Source organism: Ranitomeya variabilis, chromosome 3 (genome assembly GCF_051348905.1).
Source record: "Ranitomeya variabilis isolate aRanVar5 chromosome 3, aRanVar5.hap1, whole genome shotgun sequence".
NCBI lineage: Eukaryota > Metazoa > Chordata > Amphibia > Anura > Dendrobatidae > Ranitomeya > Ranitomeya variabilis.
In genome coordinates, this window is record NC_135234.1 from 510,892,545 (window position 1) to 510,914,836 (window position 22,292).

General features: G+C 44.7%; 1 protein-coding gene across 3 annotated transcripts in view; it reads right to left on the minus strand.

The window, feature by feature from the left end:
• Positions 1 to 22,292, minus strand: part of LOC143816490 (cytoplasmic FMR1-interacting protein 1) — a 124,924-nt gene that overhangs the window by 88,038 nt on the left and 14,594 nt on the right. For all 3 annotated transcript variants that reach the window (XM_077296930.1, XM_077296932.1, XM_077296931.1), the window contains exons 2-4: positions 16,512 to 16,635; positions 10,494 to 10,583; positions 10,323 to 10,400 (exon numbers count right to left, since the gene is read on the minus strand). In XM_077296930.1, the coding sequence (XP_077153045.1) occupies positions 10,323 to 10,400; positions 10,494 to 10,583; positions 16,512 to 16,628 (285 nt within the window). In that variant the 5' untranslated portion in view covers positions 16,629 to 16,635. The remainder of the gene's footprint in view (positions 1 to 10,322; positions 10,401 to 10,493; positions 10,584 to 16,511; positions 16,636 to 22,292) is intronic.

Sequence of the window (22,292 nt, forward strand, 5' to 3'; positions counted from 1 at the left end):
GACAATAAGACGGACCCCCATCTTATAAAAAATCTTTTTTTCTGCAATTTTCACCCCAAATTTGGGGTGCGTCTTATGGTCCGGTGCGTCTTATAGTCAGCGAAATACGGTAATTGAGACAGCAGTAGGTTAAGTGTTTTTGAATATCCATATTGAATCAGGAGCCCCATATAGTGCTCCATACAGTTCATGATGGGCCCCATAAGATGCTCCATATTAAAATATGCCCCATAAGATGCTCCATAGAGATATTTGCCCCATATAATGCTGCACAAATGCGGATTATGGCCCCATAAGATGCTCCATAGAGATATTTGCCCCATATAATGCTGCACAAATGCTGATTATGCCCCATAAGATGCTCCATGCAGGCATTTGCCCCATGTAAAGCTGCACAAACATTGATTATGGCCCCATAAGATGCTCCATGTAGACATATGCCCCATATGCTGTTGCTGCGATAATAAAAAAAAAAAAAATCACATACTCACCTCTCGTCGCTCAGGCCCCCGGCACTTGCTATATTCACCTGCTCCCCGTTCCACCGCTGAGCGCCACTGCGTCTTCCCAGTTCTCTGCACTGACTGTTCAGGCAGAGGGTGGCGAACACACTAATCGCGTCATCGCGCCCTCTGACCTGAGCGTCAGTGCAGAGGACGGGGAAGAGGCAGCGGCTGCCAGTGGTGGTGGAACGGGGAGCAGGTGAATATCGCACACTGCGTTATACTCACCTGCTCCTGGCGCAGTCCATGGTTCCCCAGCAGCTTCTTCCTGTAGTGAGCGGTCACATGGTACCGCTCATTACAGTAATGAATATGCTGCTCCCCTCCTATGGGAGTGGAGTCGGGTCCATATTCATTACTGTAATGAGCGGTACCATGTGACCTCTCACTACAGGAAGAAGCTGCCGGCGCCGGGGAACCAGGGACCGCACCAGGAGCAGGTGAGTATTATTAGACAGCTGCCGCTCCCCCTCCCCTGCCGACCCCTGGGAATGACTAGTATAAGCCGAGAGGGGCAATTTCAGCCTAAAAAAATGGGCTGAAATTCTCGGCTTATACTTGTGTATATACGGTAGTTTTATTTAAAGTGACAAAAAAATGCATGCAATGACAAAATGCATCAAAAACGCATGCGGAAAAAATGCATCTCAGATGTAGATTTGGTGCAGATTTTACCTGCGTCAAATCCTGAACAAATAAGGAGCCATTCCTGACAGTGGAAACATACCCTAAGGAGATCTGCAACATGGCAATTCCATATCACCTACTCCGCTCACAAATGGCCGGCTGCTTTACACCACCTTGTACTCTGCCAATAAAAGGTTGGTAGAGAAGTGTCACAGAACTTGAGCTTCTCACATCTGCTCTTCTCTATTACCTGAACTGACACTACTTTCACAAAAACAGAATAGGCAGGGAACAATTCCTTATTATAGTCTGTGAAGTGTATCCAAGGTGGGGCCATGTCTGGGCATGTATCCAAAGCAAGAGACTTAATTTTTTGCCAAAAAAGCTGTCGCAAGTTGTTACAATGAAACAAAAGAACGTATGTAACAATCCTGTCCACAATAAAATATGATGACTTCATTTATTTGAGAATTTTACAATAATAAAAATAAACAAAAAGAAAATATAAAATAGCGGAAGGGAGGCCGGATGGCGGTCACCCACTAAATACAGGTACGAGAGGCTGCTCAGTATTGCAGGAGCGGTGGTCTCCCACAGTGGGAGGTGTATACCGATATCTGTATATAGAGGGTAGGTGGTTACCATCTTGCATCCCATTCTCTATGTTGCTGTGTTTCTTCATTTGTTTCATTGCTTTCTTTCTTTTTTTTTTTGGGGGGGGGGAGGGTTGTGGCCAATTTTGTTTTCCCATGAACAAAGTTCATTTTAATCAATATATCCTGGAATAAAAATAAGTTCCACAATTGGATGTGTTAAAAAAATGTTCCTGTGCTGAGAAAATCTTATAAATGTGCCCTGCTGTGTACTGAATAATGGCCGTGTCTGACAGTGCAAGAACATGGTCTGAGCAAAAAAGTATGCTGACATTACAGCAGGGGATCACAGCTGATTTTTTTTGTGAGGTAAAACATTTCACTGCCTGTTTTAAAGCAATGTTTTACCTCAAAGAAATAATTTCTGATCCCATGGTGTAATGTCTGTATACTCTGTTTTGCTAACTCACCCGCCCAGGAGCTGTGGTATGATCAGACCATGTTCCTGTACGGTCAGACACGGTCATTACACAGTACACAGCAGGGGCACATTTATAAGATTATCCCAGCATAGGAACATTTTTTTAAACACATCCAATTGTGGAAATTATTATTATTCCAAGATCTGTTGATTAAAATTAACTTTGTCCATAGGAAAAAACCCTTTAACTGATTTAGGAAAATAGCAGTGGAGTCTTACTATTGTATAGGAAAATATTTTGTAGGCTATATAAATATTACACAAAAAAGTGAAATGAAAATCTCTCTCTATATATATAATTGTCTAAGGGGTACTTCCTTCTGTTTGTCTGTCTGTCACGGAAATCCCGGGTCACTGATTGGTTGCGGCCGGCTGGCCGCGACCAATCAGCAACAGGCACAGTCCAGCCGCGAATTGGCCCCTCCCTACTCCCCTCCAGTCAGTGCCCCATCCATACTCCCCTCCAGTCAGCGCCCACATAGCATTTTAGGACTGAGTTACACCGAGGCATAACGTGGTGTAACGCAGTCCGTTAACGTTGCCATTAACCCTGTACGTGTGCCCAACTTTTTACTATTGATGCTGCCTATAATGTTAAAAATAAGAATAATGAAAAAAAAAAAATTATATAAATCACCTTCCGCCGCCGTCTGCGCCAGCCTTTCCCGCTCCGGTCCCAAGAATGCATTGCGGCAATGACCGGAGATGACGTAGCGGTCTCGCGAGACCGCTACATCATCATGTGTTATTGCCACAAGGGATTACTGGGAACGGAGCGTCGTTAGGAGCATCGCTAAAGACCTGGGCTGGATCTGGGGCAGCCGGAAGGTGAGTATATAACTATTTTTTATTTTAATTCATTTTAACAGGGATAGGGTGCCCACATTGCTATATACTATGTGGGCTGTGTTATATACTGGGTGGGCTTTGTTCTATACTGCGTGGCCTGTGTTCTATACTGCGTGGCCTGTGTTCTATACTGCGTGGCCTGTGCTCTATACTGCGTGGGCCGTGCTCTATACTGCGTGGGCCGTGCTCTATACTGCGTGGGCCGTGCTCTATACTGCGTGGGCCGTGCTCTATACTGCGTGGGCCGTGCTCTATACTGCGTGGGCCGTGCTCTATACTGCGTGGGCCGTGCTCTATACTGCGTGGGCCGTGCTCTATACTGCGTGGGCCGTGCTCTATACTGCGTGGGCCGTGCTCTATACTGCGTGGGCCGTGCTCTATACTGCGTGGGCCGTGCTCTATACTGCGTGGGCCGTGCTCTATACTGCGTGGGCCGTGCTCTATACTGCGTGGGCCGTGCTCTATACTGCGTGGGCCGTGCTCTATACTGCGTGGGCCGTGCTCTATACTGCGTGGGCCGTGCTATATACTGCGTGGGCCGTGCTATATACTGCGTGGGCCGTGCTATATACTGCGTGGGCCGTGCTATATACTGCGTGGGCCGTGCTATATACTGCGTGGGCCGTGCTATACACTGCGTGGGCCGTGCTATATACTGCGTGGGCCGTGCTATATACTGCGTGGGCCGTGCTATATACTGCGTGGGCCGTGCTATATACTGCGTGGGCCGTGCTATATTCTGCGTGGGCCGTGCTATATTCTGCGTGGGCCGTGCTATATACTGCGTGGCCTGTGTTATATACTGCGTGGGCTGTGTTATATACTGCGTGGGCTGTGCTATATACTACGTGGACTGTGTTATATGCTACTTGCGCTGTGAGACTCTTTCGCCTGGGGCCCTCAAAAACCTGCAGCTGGCCCTAGCTTCACTAATTGTTCGCAGCCGGACGCGACCAATCAGCGACAGACGCAGTGTGGCTTCGAATTGATGCGGGATTTGAATCACGCTTTGCTAATTGGTTGCGCCCGGCAGGCCGAATCCTGTGTATTCATTGCATTATTCTTAAATCTTCATAAATAAACTAATAAACTACATACATATTCTAGAATACCCGATGCGTTAGAATCGGGCCACCATCTAGTGCTCTACATAAATATCTGAATTTTTTCAAATAAAAGACACTAACAAAAATGCCTATTATATATAAAACTAGATTATAACACATCGGGTATTCTAGAATATGTATGTAGTTTATTTATCAAGATTTTAGAATAATACATTAAATACACAGGATTCGGCCAACCGCGACCAATTAGCGAAGCGTGGTTCAAATCCCGCGCCAATTCGGGCCTGCGCCTGTCGCTGATTGTTCGCGGCCGCCCACGGAGTATATAGCACAGCCCATGTAGTGTATAACACAGCCCACGTAGTGTATAACACAGCCCACGTAGTGTATAACACAGCCCACGTAGTGTATAACACAGCCCACGTAGTGTATAACACAGCCCACGTAGTGTATAACACAGCCCACGTAGTGTATAACACAGCCCACGTAGTGTATAGCACAGCCCACGTAGTGTATAGCACAGCCCACGTAGTGTATAGCACAGCCCACGTAGTGTATAGCACAGCCCACGTAGTGTATAGCACAGCCCACGTAGTATATAACAGCCCACGTAGTACAGTCATGGCCAAAAGTTTTGAGAATGACACCAAAATTATATTTTCACATGATCTGCTGCCCTCTGGTTTTTATTAGTGTTTGTCTGATGTTTATATCACATACAGAAATATAATTGCAATCATATTATGAGTACCAATAGGTTATATTGACAGTTAGAATGAGTTAATGCAGCAAGTCAATATCTTCAAGACCTCTGCAATTCTCCCTGGCATGCTCTCAATCAACTTCTGGACCAAATCCTGACTGATAGCAGTCCATTCTTGCATAATCAATGCTTGCATTTTGCCAGAATTTGTTGGTTTTCGGTTGTCCACCCGTCTCTTGATGATTGACCACAAGTTCTCAATGGGATTAAGATCTGGGGAGTTTCCAGGCCATGGACCCAAAATCTCTATGTTTTGTTCCATGAGCCATTTAGTTATCACCTTTGCTTTATGGCAAGGTGCTCCATCATGCTGGAAAAGGCATTGTTGGGTGCCAAACTGCTCTTGGACGGTTGGGAGAAGTTGCTCTTGGAGGACATTCTGGTACCATTCTTTATTCATGGCTGTGTTTTTAGGCAAGACTGTGAGTGAGCAGATTCCCTTGGCTGAGAAGCAACCCCACACATGAATGGTCTCAGGATGCTTTACAGTTGGCATGAGACAAGACTGGCGGTAGCGCTCACCTCTTCTTCTCCGAATAAGCTGTTTTCCAGATGTCCCAAACAATCGAAAAGGGGATTCATTAGAGAAAATGACTTTGCCCCAGTCCTCAGCAGTCCACTCCCTGTACCTTTTGCAGACTATCAGTCGGTCCCTGATGTTTTTTCTGGAGAGAAGTGGCTTCTTTGCTGCCCTCCTTGAAACCAGGCCTTGCTCAAAGTGTCTCCGCCTCACAGTGCGTGCAGAAGCACTCACACCTGCCTGCTGCCATTCCTGAGCAAGCTCGGCACTGCTGGTAGTCCGATCCCGCAGCTGAAACAGTTTTAAGATACGGTCCTGGCGCTTGCTGGTCTTTCTTGGGCGCCCTGGAGCCTTTTTGACAACAATGGAGGCTCTCTCCTTGAAGTTCTTGATGATGCGATAGATTGTTGACTGAGGTGCAATCTTTGTAGCTGCGATACTCTTCCCTGTTAGGCCATTTTTGTGCAGTGCAATGATGGCTGCACGTGTTTCTTTAGAGAGAACCAAGAACCAAGAGAAACAATGATACTAAGCACCAGCCTCCTTTTAAAGTGTCCAGTGATGTCATTTTTACTTAATCATGACTGATTGATCGCCAGCCCTGTCTTCATCAACACCCACACCTGTGTTAATGGACCAATCACTAAAACGATGTTAGCTGCTCCTTTTAAGGCAGGACTGCAATGATGTTGAAATGTGTTTTGGGGGTTAAAGTTCATTTTCTGGGCAAATATTGACTTTGCAAGTACAGTAATTGCTGTTATGCTGATCACTCTGACATTCAGGAGTATATGCAAATTGCCATTAGAAAAAATGAAGCAGTAGACTTTGGAAAAATTAATATTTGTCTCATTCTCAAAATTTTTGTCCATGACTGTATATAACACAGCCCACGTAGTATATAGCACAGCCCACGTAGTATATAGCACAGCCACGTAGTATCTTGCACAGCCCACGTAGTATATTGCACAGCCCACGTAGTATATAGCACAGCCCACGTAGTATATAGCACAGCCACGTAGTATCTTGCACAGCCCACGTAGTATATTGCACAGCCCACGTAGTATATTGCACAGCCCATGTAGTATATTGCACAGCCCATGTAGTATATTGCACAGCCCACGTAGTATATTGCACAGGCCACGTAGTATACACTGTGTTCCAAGTTATTATGCAAATTGGATTTAAGCGTCAAAATGATTTAATTGTTTTGTTTTTCAAATAAACTCATGGATGGCATTGTGTCTCAGGGCTCAATGGATCACTGAAATCAATCTTAAACACATGTGATAATTAGTTTTCCAGGTGATTCTAATTAAAGGAAAACTACTTAAAATGATGTTCCACATTATTAAGCAGGCCATAGTTTTCAAGTAATATGGGAAAGAAAAAGGATCTCTCTGCTGCCGAAAAGCATCAAATAGTGCAATGCCTTGGTCAAGGGATGAAAACATTAGATATTTCTTGAAAATTTAACCTTGATCATCTTACTGTTAAGAGATTTGTGGCTGAATCTGAGCACAGTCGTGTTCGTGCTGATAAAGGCATAATGACCAAGGTTTCTGCCAGGCAAGTTCATCGGATAAAGAGAGCAGCTGCTAAAAAGCCATTACAAACCAGCAAACAGATATTTGAAGCCGCTGATGCCTCTGGAGTCCCTCAAACCTCAAGGTGTAGGATCCTCCAAAGGCTTGCTTTGGTTCATAAACCTACTATTCGGCCACCCCTAAACAGTGTTCACAAGCAGAAACGGTTGTAGTGGGCCCAGACATACATGAAGACTAATTTTCAAACAGTCTTGTTTACTGATAAGTGTCGAGCAACCCTGGATGGTCCAAATGGATGGAGTAGTGGATGATTGGTGGATGGCCACCATGTTCCAACAAGGCTGCAACGTCAGCAAGGATGTGGAGGAGTCATGTTTTGGGTCGGAATCATGGGGAAACAGCTGGTAGGGCCCTTTAAAGTTCCTGAAGATGTGAAAATGATCTCTGCAAAGTATATAGAGTTTCTGACTAACAACTTTCTTCCATGGTATAAAAAGCAGAAACGTGCCTTGAGGAGCAAAATCATCTTCATGCATGACAATGCACCATCTCATGCTGCAAAGAATACCTCTGAGTCATTGGCTGCTATGGGCATAAAAGGAGATAAACTCATGGTGTGGCCACCATCTTCCCCTGACCTTTGGTGTATCATCAAGCAAAAGATCTATGAGGGTGGGAGGCAGTTCACATCAAAACAGCAGCTCTGGGAAGCTATTCTGACTTCATGCAAAGAAATACAAGCAGAAACTCTCCAAAAACTCACAAGTTCAATGGATGCAAGAATTGTGAAGGTGATATCAAAGAAAGGTTCCTATGTTAACATGTAACTTGGCCTGTTAGGATGTTTTGGAGTTAAATAGCTTTTTTGTTCAGTGAATGTGACCTTTTAATGCTGCAAATTCCACAAATGAGCATTTTCAGTTCTTTAAAACATATCAAATGTTTCGAAATTCTACTGTGCCTAATAATTTGGAACAGTGCATTTTGAGGTTTTATTCATTTTGGAGATTATACTGTTATCATTGGGAGGTTTCTTCAATAAAATTTGATGTATACTCTAAAGGGTGATGACTTTTATTAGACTGACTGTCATTTGGATTGACCATTTAGGAAAATCCGAGAAAAATATCATTTGCATAATAATTTGGAACATAGTGTATTGCACAGCCCACGTAGTATATAGCAATGTGGGCATCATATCCCTGTTAAAAAAAAAAAAAAGAATTAAAATAAAAAATAGTTATATACTCACCTTCCGTTGGCCCCTGGATCCAGGCGAAGTGTTTACCGACGGTCCCAAGAGTGCATTGCGGTCTCGCGAGATGATGACCTGTGGTCTCGCGAGACCGCTACGTCATCATCTCGCAAGATCGCAATGCATGGAGAGGTCACCGAAGCGTCGCAAGGAGCAGGAATGGCCTGTTCTGGATCCGAGGGGCCAACGGAGGGTGAGTATGTAATGATTTATTTTTTTTTTTTATTATTTTTAACATTAGATCTTTTTACTATTGATGCTGCATAGGCAGCATCAATAGTAAAAAGTTGGTCACACAGAGTTAATAGCAGAGTTAACGGAGTGCGTTACACCGCGGCATAACGCGGTCCGTTAACGCTGTCATTAACCCTGTGTGAGCGCTGACTGGAGGGGAGTATGGAGCGGGCCCTGACTGTGGGGAGTAAGGAGCGGCCATTTTGCCGCCGGACTGTGCCGTTGCTGATTGGTCGTGGCTGTTTTGCCGCGACCAATCAGCGTCTTGGGATTTCCGTGACAGACAGAAAGACGGAAGTGACCCTTAGATAATTATATAGTAGATGCTAAGTAAACTATTTGAACTTCATGGCACTTTTACAACGCTGAGAGAAAAAAAAGTGAGTCGATAAAGCTTTCTTATCAGCTGCACAACTACACAATGTGAATGAGGCTGAACACTGTTTAACATACACAGTTGTAAATCTCAGAAATATCTATTTATATAATTGCATTGTAATGTTTTCATTTCCTGTTCTGTCCAGTCGTCACCGTATCCCTGAATTCCAAGCGGAGGAAGTTCACCGACCGCCATATTGGGACACCCAAGTGATGGGTGTCTCAATATGGAAACTGCTGCTAGTACCAACCTATTGCGCGGTACGAATAGCGGAACACCGTTGCATCACACTCACAAGCAGCCTCTGGCGCGGTATCACCAACAGAACACTGTCGCGAACACGCCGCCGGGATCAGACGAATGATTCACTGACTGCCGCCATCTTTGTACAGGAGGAGTGCATGCGCAGTTTTAATGTGACTGCCGCTGTCTGCACAAAGATGGCGGCGGTCTGAATAACGCGCAGGTGCAGTGAATCATTTGGCCGATCCCGGGGGCAGATGCGCGGCGTGTCTACAGGCAGAGGAAGCCGGTCACATTAAAGGGGTTTTCCCACGAACGAAAGTCCATTTTAAAAATTGACTGTGTCTGACCGTGTATGGAGCATACCATATCTCCTGGGCAGGGGAGGAAGCAAAAAACAATACTGACATTACAGTAGGGGATCACAGAGGATTAATTTTGTCAAATTAAATATTTCACTGACTGTTTTTACAAATATTTTACCTCACAAATGTATTCTCTACGATCTCATGATGTAATGTCAGTATTGTCTTTTGCTTCCTCCCCTGCCCAGGAGCTGTGGTATGTTCTGTACACGGTCAGACACAGGGGTGAGTGTGTCTGACCGTGTACGGAGCATACCACATCCCCTGGGCAGGGAAGGAAGCAAAAGACAATACTGACATTACAGTAGGGGATCACAGTGGTTTCATTTTGTGAGGTAAAATATTTCACTGATTTCACAAAATGTATCCTCTGGAATCTCCTGCTGTAATGTCAGTATTGTCTTTTGCTTCCTCCCCTGCCCAGGAGCTGTGGTATGTCCGGAACACGGTCAGACAGACAATTTTTAAAATTAACTTTTGTTCGTGGGAAAACCCCTTTAAAAAGAAAATATTAACACCAACATGGCTCCTCCTAAAAAGTATGCCAATGACAATGAAGCAGCAAAGGCACGTCGAAGACAACAAAGGGCAAATGAGACTCTTGAAGAGCAACAACATTGCTGGGACTAAAACAATGCATATAAGCGTAGGCGTCAAGCACATGAGTCCCCTGATGCAAAAGTCATTAGAATATCACAGGATGCCATTAGGCTGCATGCCTGCCCCCATTGTGACATTACCGCCCTCCCGATGTGATAGTACACTATAAATACCAAGATACAGTATAAATGACAAGAGGTTATTAGAGAAGAGGGCACAAAAAGGTGTTAAATGTAATAAGGAGACTGCAGAAAAACGCAGCATACGGGTTACTCGGTATGGACAATGGCCGCTACCTGCGGTATTGCTCTTGAGCAGCTTCTCCATGTGTAAAGCATAATGGCATATTCCTGTCCTTCTTCCAGCATTACATTCTGTAACAGAGAAACAATAATTCTCGTATTAAACAGCAATAGAAAACTATTCACCTTCACGTGTATTTTATGCCAGATGCGCCAACCACTCACCATGCTAGAATGGACGGTAGCCTGCTCAATGTACCGGGCAATACCGGTGACGAAGGCAGTTCTGTCCTCAAAGTTAGTGTTAAAATTTGGCTGCAAGAAAAATGAAATGCATTGGGTTAATAAATGTATATAATACATACGGATAATGTTATCTAATCACGATACAAAATGCCATAAAAGACTAGAAATAATCATTTTAGGAGCGTTGAACAGTTGTGGTCAATAAATTATAGCCTAGACCCATGAGGTGTCGCCTGCAGCTTGGCATGACTCATGCACACATATTCCATAAGAGAACAGGTGCACATTACCTGCCAGGCATGCACACCTGACTGATGCACGCCATCAGTGCCCGCCACCTCACAAGGCAGAAGTGAATGGCACATGATGATCGCTGAGCTCAGTCTTCTCATTTACCAGTTCTACCATTAACCCCTTAGTGACAGAGCCAATTTGGTACTTAATGACCGAGCCAATTTTTACAATTCTGACCAGTGTCACTTTATGAGGTTATAACTCTGGAACGCTTTATCGGATCCCGCTGATTCTGAGATTGTTTTTTCGTGACATGTTGTACTTCAAGTTAGTGGTAACATTTCTTCGATATTACTTGCGATTATTTATGAAAAAAATGGAAATATGGCGAAAATTTTTTAAATTTTGCAATTTTCAAACTTTGTATTTTTATGCCCTTAAATCAGAGAGATATGTCACAAAAAATAGTTAATAAATAACATTTCTCACATGTCTACTTTACATCAGCACAATTTTGGAAACAATTTTTTTTTTTGTTAGGGAGTTATAAGGGTTAAAAGTTGACCAGCAATTTCTCATTTTTACAACACCATGTTTTTTTTAGGGACCACATCACCTTTGAAGTGATTTTGAGGGGTCTATATGATAGAAAATAACCAAGTGTGACACCATTCTAAAAACTGCACCCCTCAAGCTGCTCAAAACCACATTCAAGAAGTTTATTAACCCTTTACGAACTTCACAGGAACTAAAACAATGTGGAAGAAAAAAATGAACATTTTACTTTTTTTTGCAAACATTTTACTTCAGAACCATTTTTTTTAATTTTCACAAGTGTAAAAACAGAAATTTAACCACAAATTTTGTTGTGCAATTTTTCCTGAGTACGCCGATACCCCATATGTGGAGGTAAACCACTGTTTGGGCGCACCGCAGAGCTTGGAAGTGAAGGAGCACCGTTTGACTGTTTCAATGCAGAATTGGCTGGAATTGAGATCGGACGCCATGTCGCGTTTGGAGAGCCCCTAATGTGCCTAAACAGTGGAAACCCCCCACAAGTGACACCATTTTGGAAACTAGACCCCCCAAGGAACTTATCTAGATGTGTGGTGAGCACTTTGAACCCCCAAGTGCTTCACAGAAGTTTATAACGTAGAGCCGTGAAAATAAAAAAATCGCATTTGTTTTCACAAAAATGATTTTTTCGCCCACAAATTCTTATTTTCACAAGGGTAACAGGAGAAATTAGACCACAAAAGTTGTTGTGCAATTTCTCCTGAGTACGTCGATACCCCATATGAGGAGGTAAACCACTGTTTGGGCGCACCGCAGAGCTTGGAAGTGAAGGAGCACCGTTTGACTTTTTCAATGCAGAATTGGCTGGAATTGAGATCGGATGCCATGTCGCGTTTGGAGAGCCCCTGATGTGCCTAAACAGTGGAAACCCCCCACAAGTGATACCATTTTGGAAACTAGACCCCTTAAGGAACTTATCTAGATGTGTGGTGAGCACTTTGAACCCCCAAGTGCTTCACAGAAGTTTATAACAGAGAGCCGTGAAAATAAAAAATCTCATTTTTTCTACAAAAATGATCTTTTTGCCCCCAAATTTTTATTTTCACAAGGGTAACAGGAGAAATTAGACCACAAAAGTTGTTGTACAATTTCTCCTGAGTACGTCGATACCCCATATATGGGGGTAAACCACTGTTTGGGCGCACCGCAGAGCTTGGAAGAGAAGGAGTGTCGTTTTACTTTTTCAATGTAGAATTGGCTGGAATTGAGATCGGACGCCATGTCACGTTTGGAGAGCCGCTGATGTGCCTAAACAGTAGAGACCCCCCACATATGACACCATTTTGGAAACTAGACCCCTTAAGGAACTTATCTAGATGTGTGGTGAGCACTTTAAACCCCCAGGTGCTTCACAGAAGTTTATAACGTAGAGCCGTGAAAATAAAAAAATCGCATTTTTTCTACAAAAATGATCTTTTTGCCTCCAAATTTTTATTTTACCAAGGGTAACAGGAGAAAATGGACCCCAGAAGCTGTTGTACAATTTGTCTTGAGTACGCCGACACCCCATATGTGGGGGTAAACCACTGTTTGGGCGCATGGCTGAGCTCGGAAGCAAAGGAGCGCCATTTGACTTTTCAATGCAAAATTGACTGGAATTGAGATCGGACGCCATGTCGCGTTTGGAGAGCCCCTGATGTGCCTAAACAGCAGAAACCCCCCAAAAGTGACCCCATTTTGGAAACTAGACCCCCCATGGAACTTATCTAGATGTGTAGTGAGAACTTTGAATGCCCAAGTGCATCACAGAAGTTTATAATGCAGAGTCGTGAAAATAAAAAATATATATTTTTGAACAATAAAGATTTTTTAGCCCCCAAGTTTTTATTTTCACAAGGGTAACAAGAGAAATTGGACCCCAAAAGTTGTTGTCCAATTTGTCCTGAGTATGCTGGTACCCCATATGTGGGGGTAAACCACTGTTTGGGCGCACGGCAGAGCTCGGAAGGGAAGGAGTGCCATTTTGGAATGCAGACTTTGATAGAATTGTCTGCGGGCGTTATGTTGCCTTTGCAGACCCCTAATGTACCTAAACAGTAGAAACCCCTAACAAGTGACCCCATTTTGGAAAATAGACCCCCCAAGAAACTTATCTAGATATGTGGTGAGAACTTTGAATGCCCAAGTGCTTCACAGAAGTTTATAATGCAGAGTAGTGAAAATAAAAAATATTTTTTTTCCCACAAAAAAGATTTTTTTAGCCCCCAAATTTTTATTTTCACAAGGGTAACAAGAGAAATTGGACCCCAAAAGTTGTTGTCCAATTTGTCCTGAGTATGCTGGTACCCCATATGTGGGGGTAAACCACTGTTTGGGCGCACGGCAGAGCTCGGAAGGGAAGGAGTGCCATTTTGGAATGCAGACTTTGATAGAATTGTCTGCGGGCGTTATGTTGCGTTTGCAGACCCCTAATGTACCTAAACAGTAGAAACCCCCACAAGTGACCAAATTTTGGAAACTAGACCCCCTAAGGAACTTATCTAGATATGTGGTGAGAACTTTGAAAGCTCAAGTGCTTCACAGAAATTTATAATGCAGAGTAGTGAAAATAAAAAAATATATTTTTTTCCAACAAAAAAGATTTTTAGCCCCCAAGTTTTTATTTTCACAAGGGTAACAGGAGAAATTGGACCCCAAAAGTTGTTGTCCAATTTATCCCGAGTACGCTGATGCCCCATATGTGGGGGTAAACCACTGTTTGGGCGCACGGCAGAGCTCAGAAGGGAGGGAGTACCATTTGACTTTTTTAGCGCAAAATTGGCTGTCGTGTTTAGGTACATCAGGGGGGTCTCCAAACAGTGGAAACCCCCAAATTATAACTCCAACCCTAACTCCAACACAGCCCTAACCCTAATCTCAACCCGATCCGTAATCCTAATCACAACCCTAACGATAATCACAACCCTAACCACAAAACAGCCCTAATCTCAACCCTAACCATAACCCTAATCAAAACCCTAAATCCAACACACCCCTAACCCTAATCCCAACCCTAACCCTAATCCCAACCCTAATCCCAAACGTAACACTAATCCCAACCCTAATCCCAAACGTAACACTAATCCCAACCCTAATCCAAACCCTAACCCCAATCCCAACTCTAACTCTAACTTTAGCCCCAACCCTAACTTTAGCCCCAACCCTAACCATAACTTTAGCCCCCGTCGTCACAAAAAAAGTTCAATGTAACCTTTTTTTTGTACGTCGCGTCCGCCATTTCCACGGATGCGTGGCTGTAACTCTGCCCCCTCCTCCCCAGGACATAGACTGGGCAGCGGATGCGTTGAAAAACTGCATCCGCTGCCCACGTTGTGCACAATTTTCACAACGTGCGTCGGTACATCGGGCCGACGCATTGCGACCGCCCCGTACCGACGCAAGTGTGAAAGAAGCCTAAGGCTACTTTCACACTAGCGTCGTACTCGGCCCATCGCAGTGTGTCGGGCCGACGTACCGACGCTAGCGTTGTAAGCGCCGCACAACGGGTGCAGCGGATGCTGTTTTTTCAACGCATCCGCTGCCCCATTGTGAGGGAGGCGGGGGCGGAGTTCCGGCCACGCATGCGCGGTCGGAAATGGCGGACACGTCGCACAAAAAAGTTATATGTAGTTTTTTTTGTGTCGACGGTCCGCCGAAGCACGACGCATCCGTCGCACGATGGATGCGACATGTGGCAATCCGTCGCTAATGCAAGCCAATGGAGAAAAAACGCATCCTGCAAGCACTTTTGCAGGGTGCGTTTTTTCTCCAACGACGCATTGCGACGGAAGCCAAAAAACGCTAGTGTGAAAGTAGCCTAACCCTAACCCTAAATTTAGCCCCAACCCTAACCCTAACTCTAACCCTAACCCTAACTCTAACCCTAACTCTAACCCTAACCCTAACCCTAACCCTAACCCTAACTCTAACCCTAACCCTAATTTTAGCCCCAACTTGTCTTCTCCTGCCGGCCGGCAGATGGCAGCAGATGGCGGGCGCACTGCGCATGCGCCCGCCATGATGAAAAAGCCGGCTGGCAGGAGAAGACAGAAGAGGACCCAGGGACCCCGGGTGAGTATGATAGGGTCCCCGAATCCCCCTATTTCTCTGTCCTCTGATGTGCGATCACATCAGAGGACAGAGAAATAACTGATCGCTTTTTTGTGTTTTTTTTGCGGTCGCCGGTAAACTGTTAATTACCGGCGATCGCAAAGCAGGGGTCGGTGCAAACCGACCCCGATCATGTTCTTTGGGGTCTCGGCTACCCCCGGCAGCCGAGACCCCAAAGAACATCCGGGTGCCGGGCGGCGGGCGCACTGCGCGTGCGCCCACCATTTTTTTCCGGAAAAAAGATGGCGGCGCCCATGGGGAGACACGAGGAGCACCGGGGGAGATAGGTGAGTATTGGGGGGCTATTGGGGGCCATCGGGGACCACATTTCTCTGTCCTCCGATGTGCGATCACATCGGAGGACAGAGAAATTAAACGGCAAATCGCGTTTTTGTTTTTTTTTGTTGCGACCGCCGGTAAACGGTTAATTACCGGCGATCGCAACTCGGGGGTCGGTAAAAACCCCCCGAATCATGTTCTCTGGGGTCTCGGCTACCCTCGGCAACCGAGAGCCCAGAGAAAATCCGACTCTGGGGGGCGCTATTCACTTTTTCCACAGCGCCGTTAATTAACAGCGCTGTGGATTAAGTACCCTTAGCGGCCGCCGTTAAAAGGCGTATCGGCGGTCGTTAAGGGGTTAATAATCAACATTAGAATCGCTGCACTCCCCTTCCGTGGTCAGCCTTCTCATTGTACTGGATTGTCAAACTTGATTTTCTTCAATATTTCTGCCATTGGAATCAAACACACCCGAACATTTGTCCCTTTCAGAGATAAACCTCTGCCAGTATCTGAGTGCAAGTGTCTGAGTGTGGCAGAGGCTCATTCCTCCCACTGCCAGCGTGAGAGTGTGGCAGAGGCTCATTCCTCCCACTGCCAGCGTGAGTGTGGCAGAGGCTCATTCCTCACGCTGCCAGTGTGAGAGCGTGGCAGAGGCTCATTCCTCCCACTGCGAGTGTGGCAGAGGATCATTCCTCCCACTGCCAGCGTGAGTGTGGCAGAGCCTCATTCCTCCCACTGCCAGTGTGAGTGTGGCAGAGGCTCATTCCTCCCACTGCCAGTTCATCGTTCTGTGAATGGAGATCTAAAAGCAAGTACCTGATACAGCAAAGAAGACGGAGGCGGCTCAATGCAGGGCTGCTGGTCTGGTAAGGGCAGCTCCTCCAACAGGTCTACATTGGACAAAGCATCCTCCAGTGTCACTTGTGCCGCCATATTGAAGCTGGAGGAAACAAAAAAAATTATATTGTATTATGTTACAGAAATAAGAAGGACATGAATGCGGAGTAAACATCAAGCACAAGAGAGACAACGCTCCCCATCTCCCACTATATGAATCACTCATATTAACTGCAGGAAAAATATGAACACATTAAAAGAATATCTAAAACCATCGGCCCATCCCATATGTAGAGTCCGACCTCACCCTTTCCTTTGAGAAAAAGGCACAGCACAACCAGATGACTAGATTCAGTCTAAAACTCTCAGAGGGGGAGGGAAAAAAGAAGGAACAACATTTTTCTGTTCACTGCACTTAAAAGACGAGTGGAAAAAAGAAATTAAACCTCTGTCTTGACAACTCTACAAATAAGCACATTGATCTCTTTGTGCCACCCTTTATTTACTAGGGGATTCTAAGGAGGTCCAGACCTCCTTGGTCTGTTACCACGTCATGCCTGACTTTCTTGCTCTATTGCAGAATACACTGGCGATTAATAAAGATTATTATTAGGACGCAACAAGAAAAGTTACAGTGATCACAAAACATCTGCTGATCTGTTACTATGTGTCCAGCTTTTCTTCACACTCTTGTCAAGAGATGAAAAAACGGAACCAGCAACTTCCTGTACACTGTAATCTATCACCGCAACGTGCTGTCCTTCTCCCCAGAACATAAATAGACAATGTTTCCATAGAGGACAAGCAAGAAAGAAGGCAAACTGTAAAATGTTACATAGAAGGTAATGGAGGAAGGAGACATGTACGGTGTGTACTGTACAGATATACTGACAGTAGTTTTACATACATCTCCACCCAGAAGGAAAGGGTCAGCATGTGCATGGCCTCCTTCACTCGTCCGTATAAAACACATACGTGAAAAATGGTACCAATGTCATCAGTGGAAACAGTAAGGATGAAGAAATAAATGACAAAGCTTCTCCTATACTGTTAAACATGGACAGAACACTAATGCCATCCATATGTTGTTCATGCTTTTCACGGACCCATAGATTTGTACTGCTCCTTGTCATACATGCTGCTGGAAAAAACGGCCAGGTCTTCGTGGGTTTTGCGTGGACACACGGTCCATGTAAAAACACAGACTAGTGCATAGCACCACAGGTGTTAATAATTACATGCGGGATCCATAAAAAAACGGATGCCATATGTACTGGAAACACAGACATATGAAGGAGGCCTTAAAGGGATTTCCAGGCACACAGATAATCTAACCATTGTACAGCTTATGCGAAATGAAGAGACTTCGTAATTTACTTGCTGTTAAAATCCCTCTCCATTCCTGAGCTGTGATTATGTGGCCTCCAGCTCCTTGCTTCCTGTTATGGTCCATTCAAAGCACAGAGTACAGGAGATTTCCCATCTTAGTCCATGAGCCAAGAACCAAATTTGACGATATCGGTACCAAGCGGAGTGACTAATTCTCTTTGGTATTTTTAGGTAGATGCATGTCTGTAGTTTATTTTTTGATATGATAGCCCTTACATATACGTAGCTTATTAACCCCTTCAGCCCTAGGCCTATTTGTACCCAAGTGCCTAAGCCAATCTGACCTGTGCCACTTCATGGGCTAATAACTTTGGAACGCTTTCACCTATCCAAGCCATTCTGAGATTGTTTTCTCGTGACATATTGTACTTCACGTCAGTGCTAAATGGGAGTCAATATATTTTACCTTTCTATATAAAAAAATGCTAAATATTCGGAAATTTTGGAAAAATCGGCAATTTTTTAACTTTGAAATTCTCTGCTTTTTACAAAAATACTGATACCCCCCATAATAGTTATTAATTTACACTCCCCACATGTTTACTTCATATTGGCATCATTTTGAAAATGAAACCTTATTGTTTTACGACGTAATAGGGCTTATAGTTTTATGCGCAATTTTTCACATTTACAGCAAAACCCACTTTTCAAAGGACCAAGTCACTTCTGAAGTCACTTTAAGGGGCTTACATAACAGAAACCACCCATAAATTACCCCATTTTGCAAACTACACCCCTCAAGCTGTTCAAAACTCATTTTTAAAAACTGTTAACCCTTTAGGTGTTCCACAGGAATTTTAGCATGAGCCAAGAACCAAATATGACGATATCGGTACCACCCGGAGTGACTAGATGTAGTATTTGTAACAAAATTTAATCCAAGTTATGTAAATACACACTGAACATGTCATGTGCATATATATATGCATATATATATATATATATATATATATATATATATATATATATATATATATATATATATATATATATATATATATATATATATATATATATGTTACTCCATAATATCTTCAACATCGGACTCTGAATCTGACTGTTGTTCTACTGGCTCGTCTTCAGTACCCTTGTTCTGGCATGTCTGTAATCTGCACATGTCTGTGCACTTCAGGCCATTGCTGAGGCAAGTACACTGAGGAAGTTCACATGACCGCACACACTTGCAGGACAGTAGCTGTATAATAGCTTCTGGTGCTGGTGCCCCTTGCATCCACTTGACAACAAGCTTTCCGTCGTTATCTATCATCCAACCGCAGTCTGTTGGGTTTGCAACCCATGGCTGGCTCTGCAGACTTCTCCTCCAGATCGCAGCCTGGTAGTTTGCACGCAGTGCATGCATGAAAAGGCAGTCCTGGCAAGGAGGGAGTTGACTTGACTCTACCACTCCACGTCTGGCACAGAACAGCTGATAACGGAGCCTGTTTACCTCAGTTGTTTGGGTAGTTGGCAGGTACATGTGGCAGGTGATTTCCTGTAACTTCTCAAAAAGTTCGGTAGACACTTCCCATGAACGACCAACTTCCTGAAAGGCATCCTGGTATGTCTTGTTCATCTTCAACTGCTTGAGTGTCGTCATCTTCCCACGGCCAGCGAATGCACTGACGGTGTCACAGCCTGTAAATGCATGCATACCAATCAATGAATCACATACGCTGCCTCCCAATGTTCGGCTCAGAGTGGTGATATCCAGGAATCTTGTCCGGTTCTGTGTACCGCATTTCTGGAACAGGTGGGATGGGATTTTGTGGCACATGCCCAGACACAGGACCATGACATCAGTATCCTCCGAAGTGATGATGACCGACTTGTAACCAGATTCTGCTGCATGAAGAGCATGGAGAAGGAGGCGTGTGTCTGCTTCTTCTTGATTTGACTTAAGGTCAGCAGCCTCTTCCCACTGTTCTTTGGTGATCTTAAAGCAGAGCTGCTCACATGTGACATACAGCTCCTTCTCCTCAAGCTTCTCCCTGTGGTGTTTCGCCTTCCATTCTTCTACCAGAAACTTTATGAGACTTGCCTTGTTGGAGGAACTACTTAGAAGCTTTTTCCACTGCTGGATGTTGTGCCCATGTTGAATGTTCTTGAAATGGATCCCTGTGCCTTCATATCTGTTGACTCTTTCTGTATCTTTGATGGATGTCTCCTTGTAGACGTCAAAGACAATATCAATGCGCTTGCTCTTAGCACCCTCATGGATAGCGCGACTCATTGCTGTGCCTGCTAGCTGGCCAAATGTTGCATTGTTTCCCTTCAGTTTCTGAACCAGGCTCATCCCATCAATGATGGTTGCAGAGGGCTCGGGGATCACTTCTGCAGGACGAGCATTCCTCTCCAACTCCCTTGCGAGGGCAGCCTTGTTGGTCTTGCGGATAGACCCATCACCATTGGCAAGTGCCCATGGCAATGGACCCAGGGGATGAGTCAAGACATCACTCATTTGTAGCTTTCTGTTCTCAGCTACAAGTATCATCTGGCCAAATAGGTTTCTGTCAGCCTTCAAAATTACCTCCTTGCCAAGACCTTGTCTGCGTGTCTTCATTTGGATGTTAGAGAACGTTTTAAGTTTGTTCTTCGTCATCTTGTCATGAAACAATGTAGTTGGCTTATCGGTACCCAAACGCTCATCCTTGAATGTTTGATATGCATCCTCTCCTATACTGTATGCCCCTTGAAGGTCTTTGGCTACATCTGGTGGTGCTACAGTCGCTGTTGACAAACTGATAAGTTCACCATTATGCTCTTTGTTGAAGGGGTTCACCCAACCTGTCTCCAGCAGTTGAACGAAAGATTGGACATCGGCTTCATCTCTTCTAATCCTAGACACCTGTAGGTCTGAATGGCTGAAGTCAGTATATTGTTGGCCTACCAGGGCCCTCAGCTGCCTCAAGTACATACTGCGGTACTCTGATGTCAGGTAGAACCTGGAAACAGCTCCAACTTTGAGGCTGAAGCCTTTTGTGCCCCCTGGTGTCTGGGTGTCTTTGTTGATTGTCTCTTCAATGGTCTGGTCCACAGGAATTCGTCCAAAAGGATTCTTGCTACCGATCTGGACCGAAAAGCCACCTTGCATGAAGTATTCATGGACCTCTGGGTGTTCTATGGGCAGCCGAGACATTGTGGCATAGTAATAGGTTAGGTATCGGGCATAGTTGACCTTGTCATAGGCAAAACACCATGGTATCATCTGTCGGATTGCTCCTAGGTGAAGCATCCAGTTGCCTTCTCTTGAAGCTCGAACCAGGGCCAGCATGGTCTCGACCATGTCCAAGTATGACATCCAGAATGCTGAGAGTTGTTCATTTCTGAGGGTCTCAAGATAAACTTGAAAGAGCTTCAGGGTAAGTGTGCAAGATTCATTATCCAAGAGCTTTTCGAAGGATCCCTGCGACACACTGATGCGAAAGTTTGTGATGTTCTTCAGTGTTTCATCCAGATGGTGAAGGTCCCTTGCATGGTTTTCTTCTAGCCATGGAAGGAAGTTTTTCCATGCAAGCCTCATAAGTGCTTCATAGACCAGCTTGTGTAGTCTCACTGCTCTGTTGTACCTCCGGCCGTCCATCACTCCAGACACTGATCCTTCAGCGATTACACCGGATTCAACACACAGATCTCTAAGGCCTGCATCCTGAAATCTGTTCCCTATGATAGAGAGGAGATTACAGATTGTGTGGAAGACACCCATTCTAATTATAATGTTCTTGAACTTCTCCTGTTTCCAGATAACCTCGGCAGCTTTGGCATAGAGTGCTTGATCAAACACACACACAATTCTGTTAAGCTTCAGGGTCTGCATGATGGCATGTGTTTGCTCCAAGACTTCATTCACAGTGGACATGGCTGTTGCAGGAGCATTGATAGTGGGCAGGTAGCTTACAGTGTCCTGGGCCACTACAATGTCGCTGCGGATTTTTATGTTGAACCCAGTCCAACTGCTGGTGGTCTGATCCTCATGGTCTGACATTCTAGCCAGAAGCCAGATATGGTTTTTGGTTTTTGAATCCTGGACCTCCTTGGTAGTGTTAACATTCGAAGTCTCAATCCTGGGTGGCTCTCCCCGCTGCCCAACATTGTATATCGGTAGCATTAATTCTGTCAGAGTTATGCTTCTTTTCTTCGACTTGGTTACATCTGGCAGGACTTTCTTTGTCACAGAGCATGCAACATTGGACTGAACAGCAATGCCATTGACTATATGAGATGTACCTGCTCCACTTAGTGTCTCCTCAAGTCTGTCAATGTTATCCCAGGCCAGGGTTGTGAACACACCTGGGTAGATACTTGCTGGCATTGGGATGTCATCCTTTGAACATTCCAACTTCTGGATACAAAGGGCTGTATCGATCTCCTCAG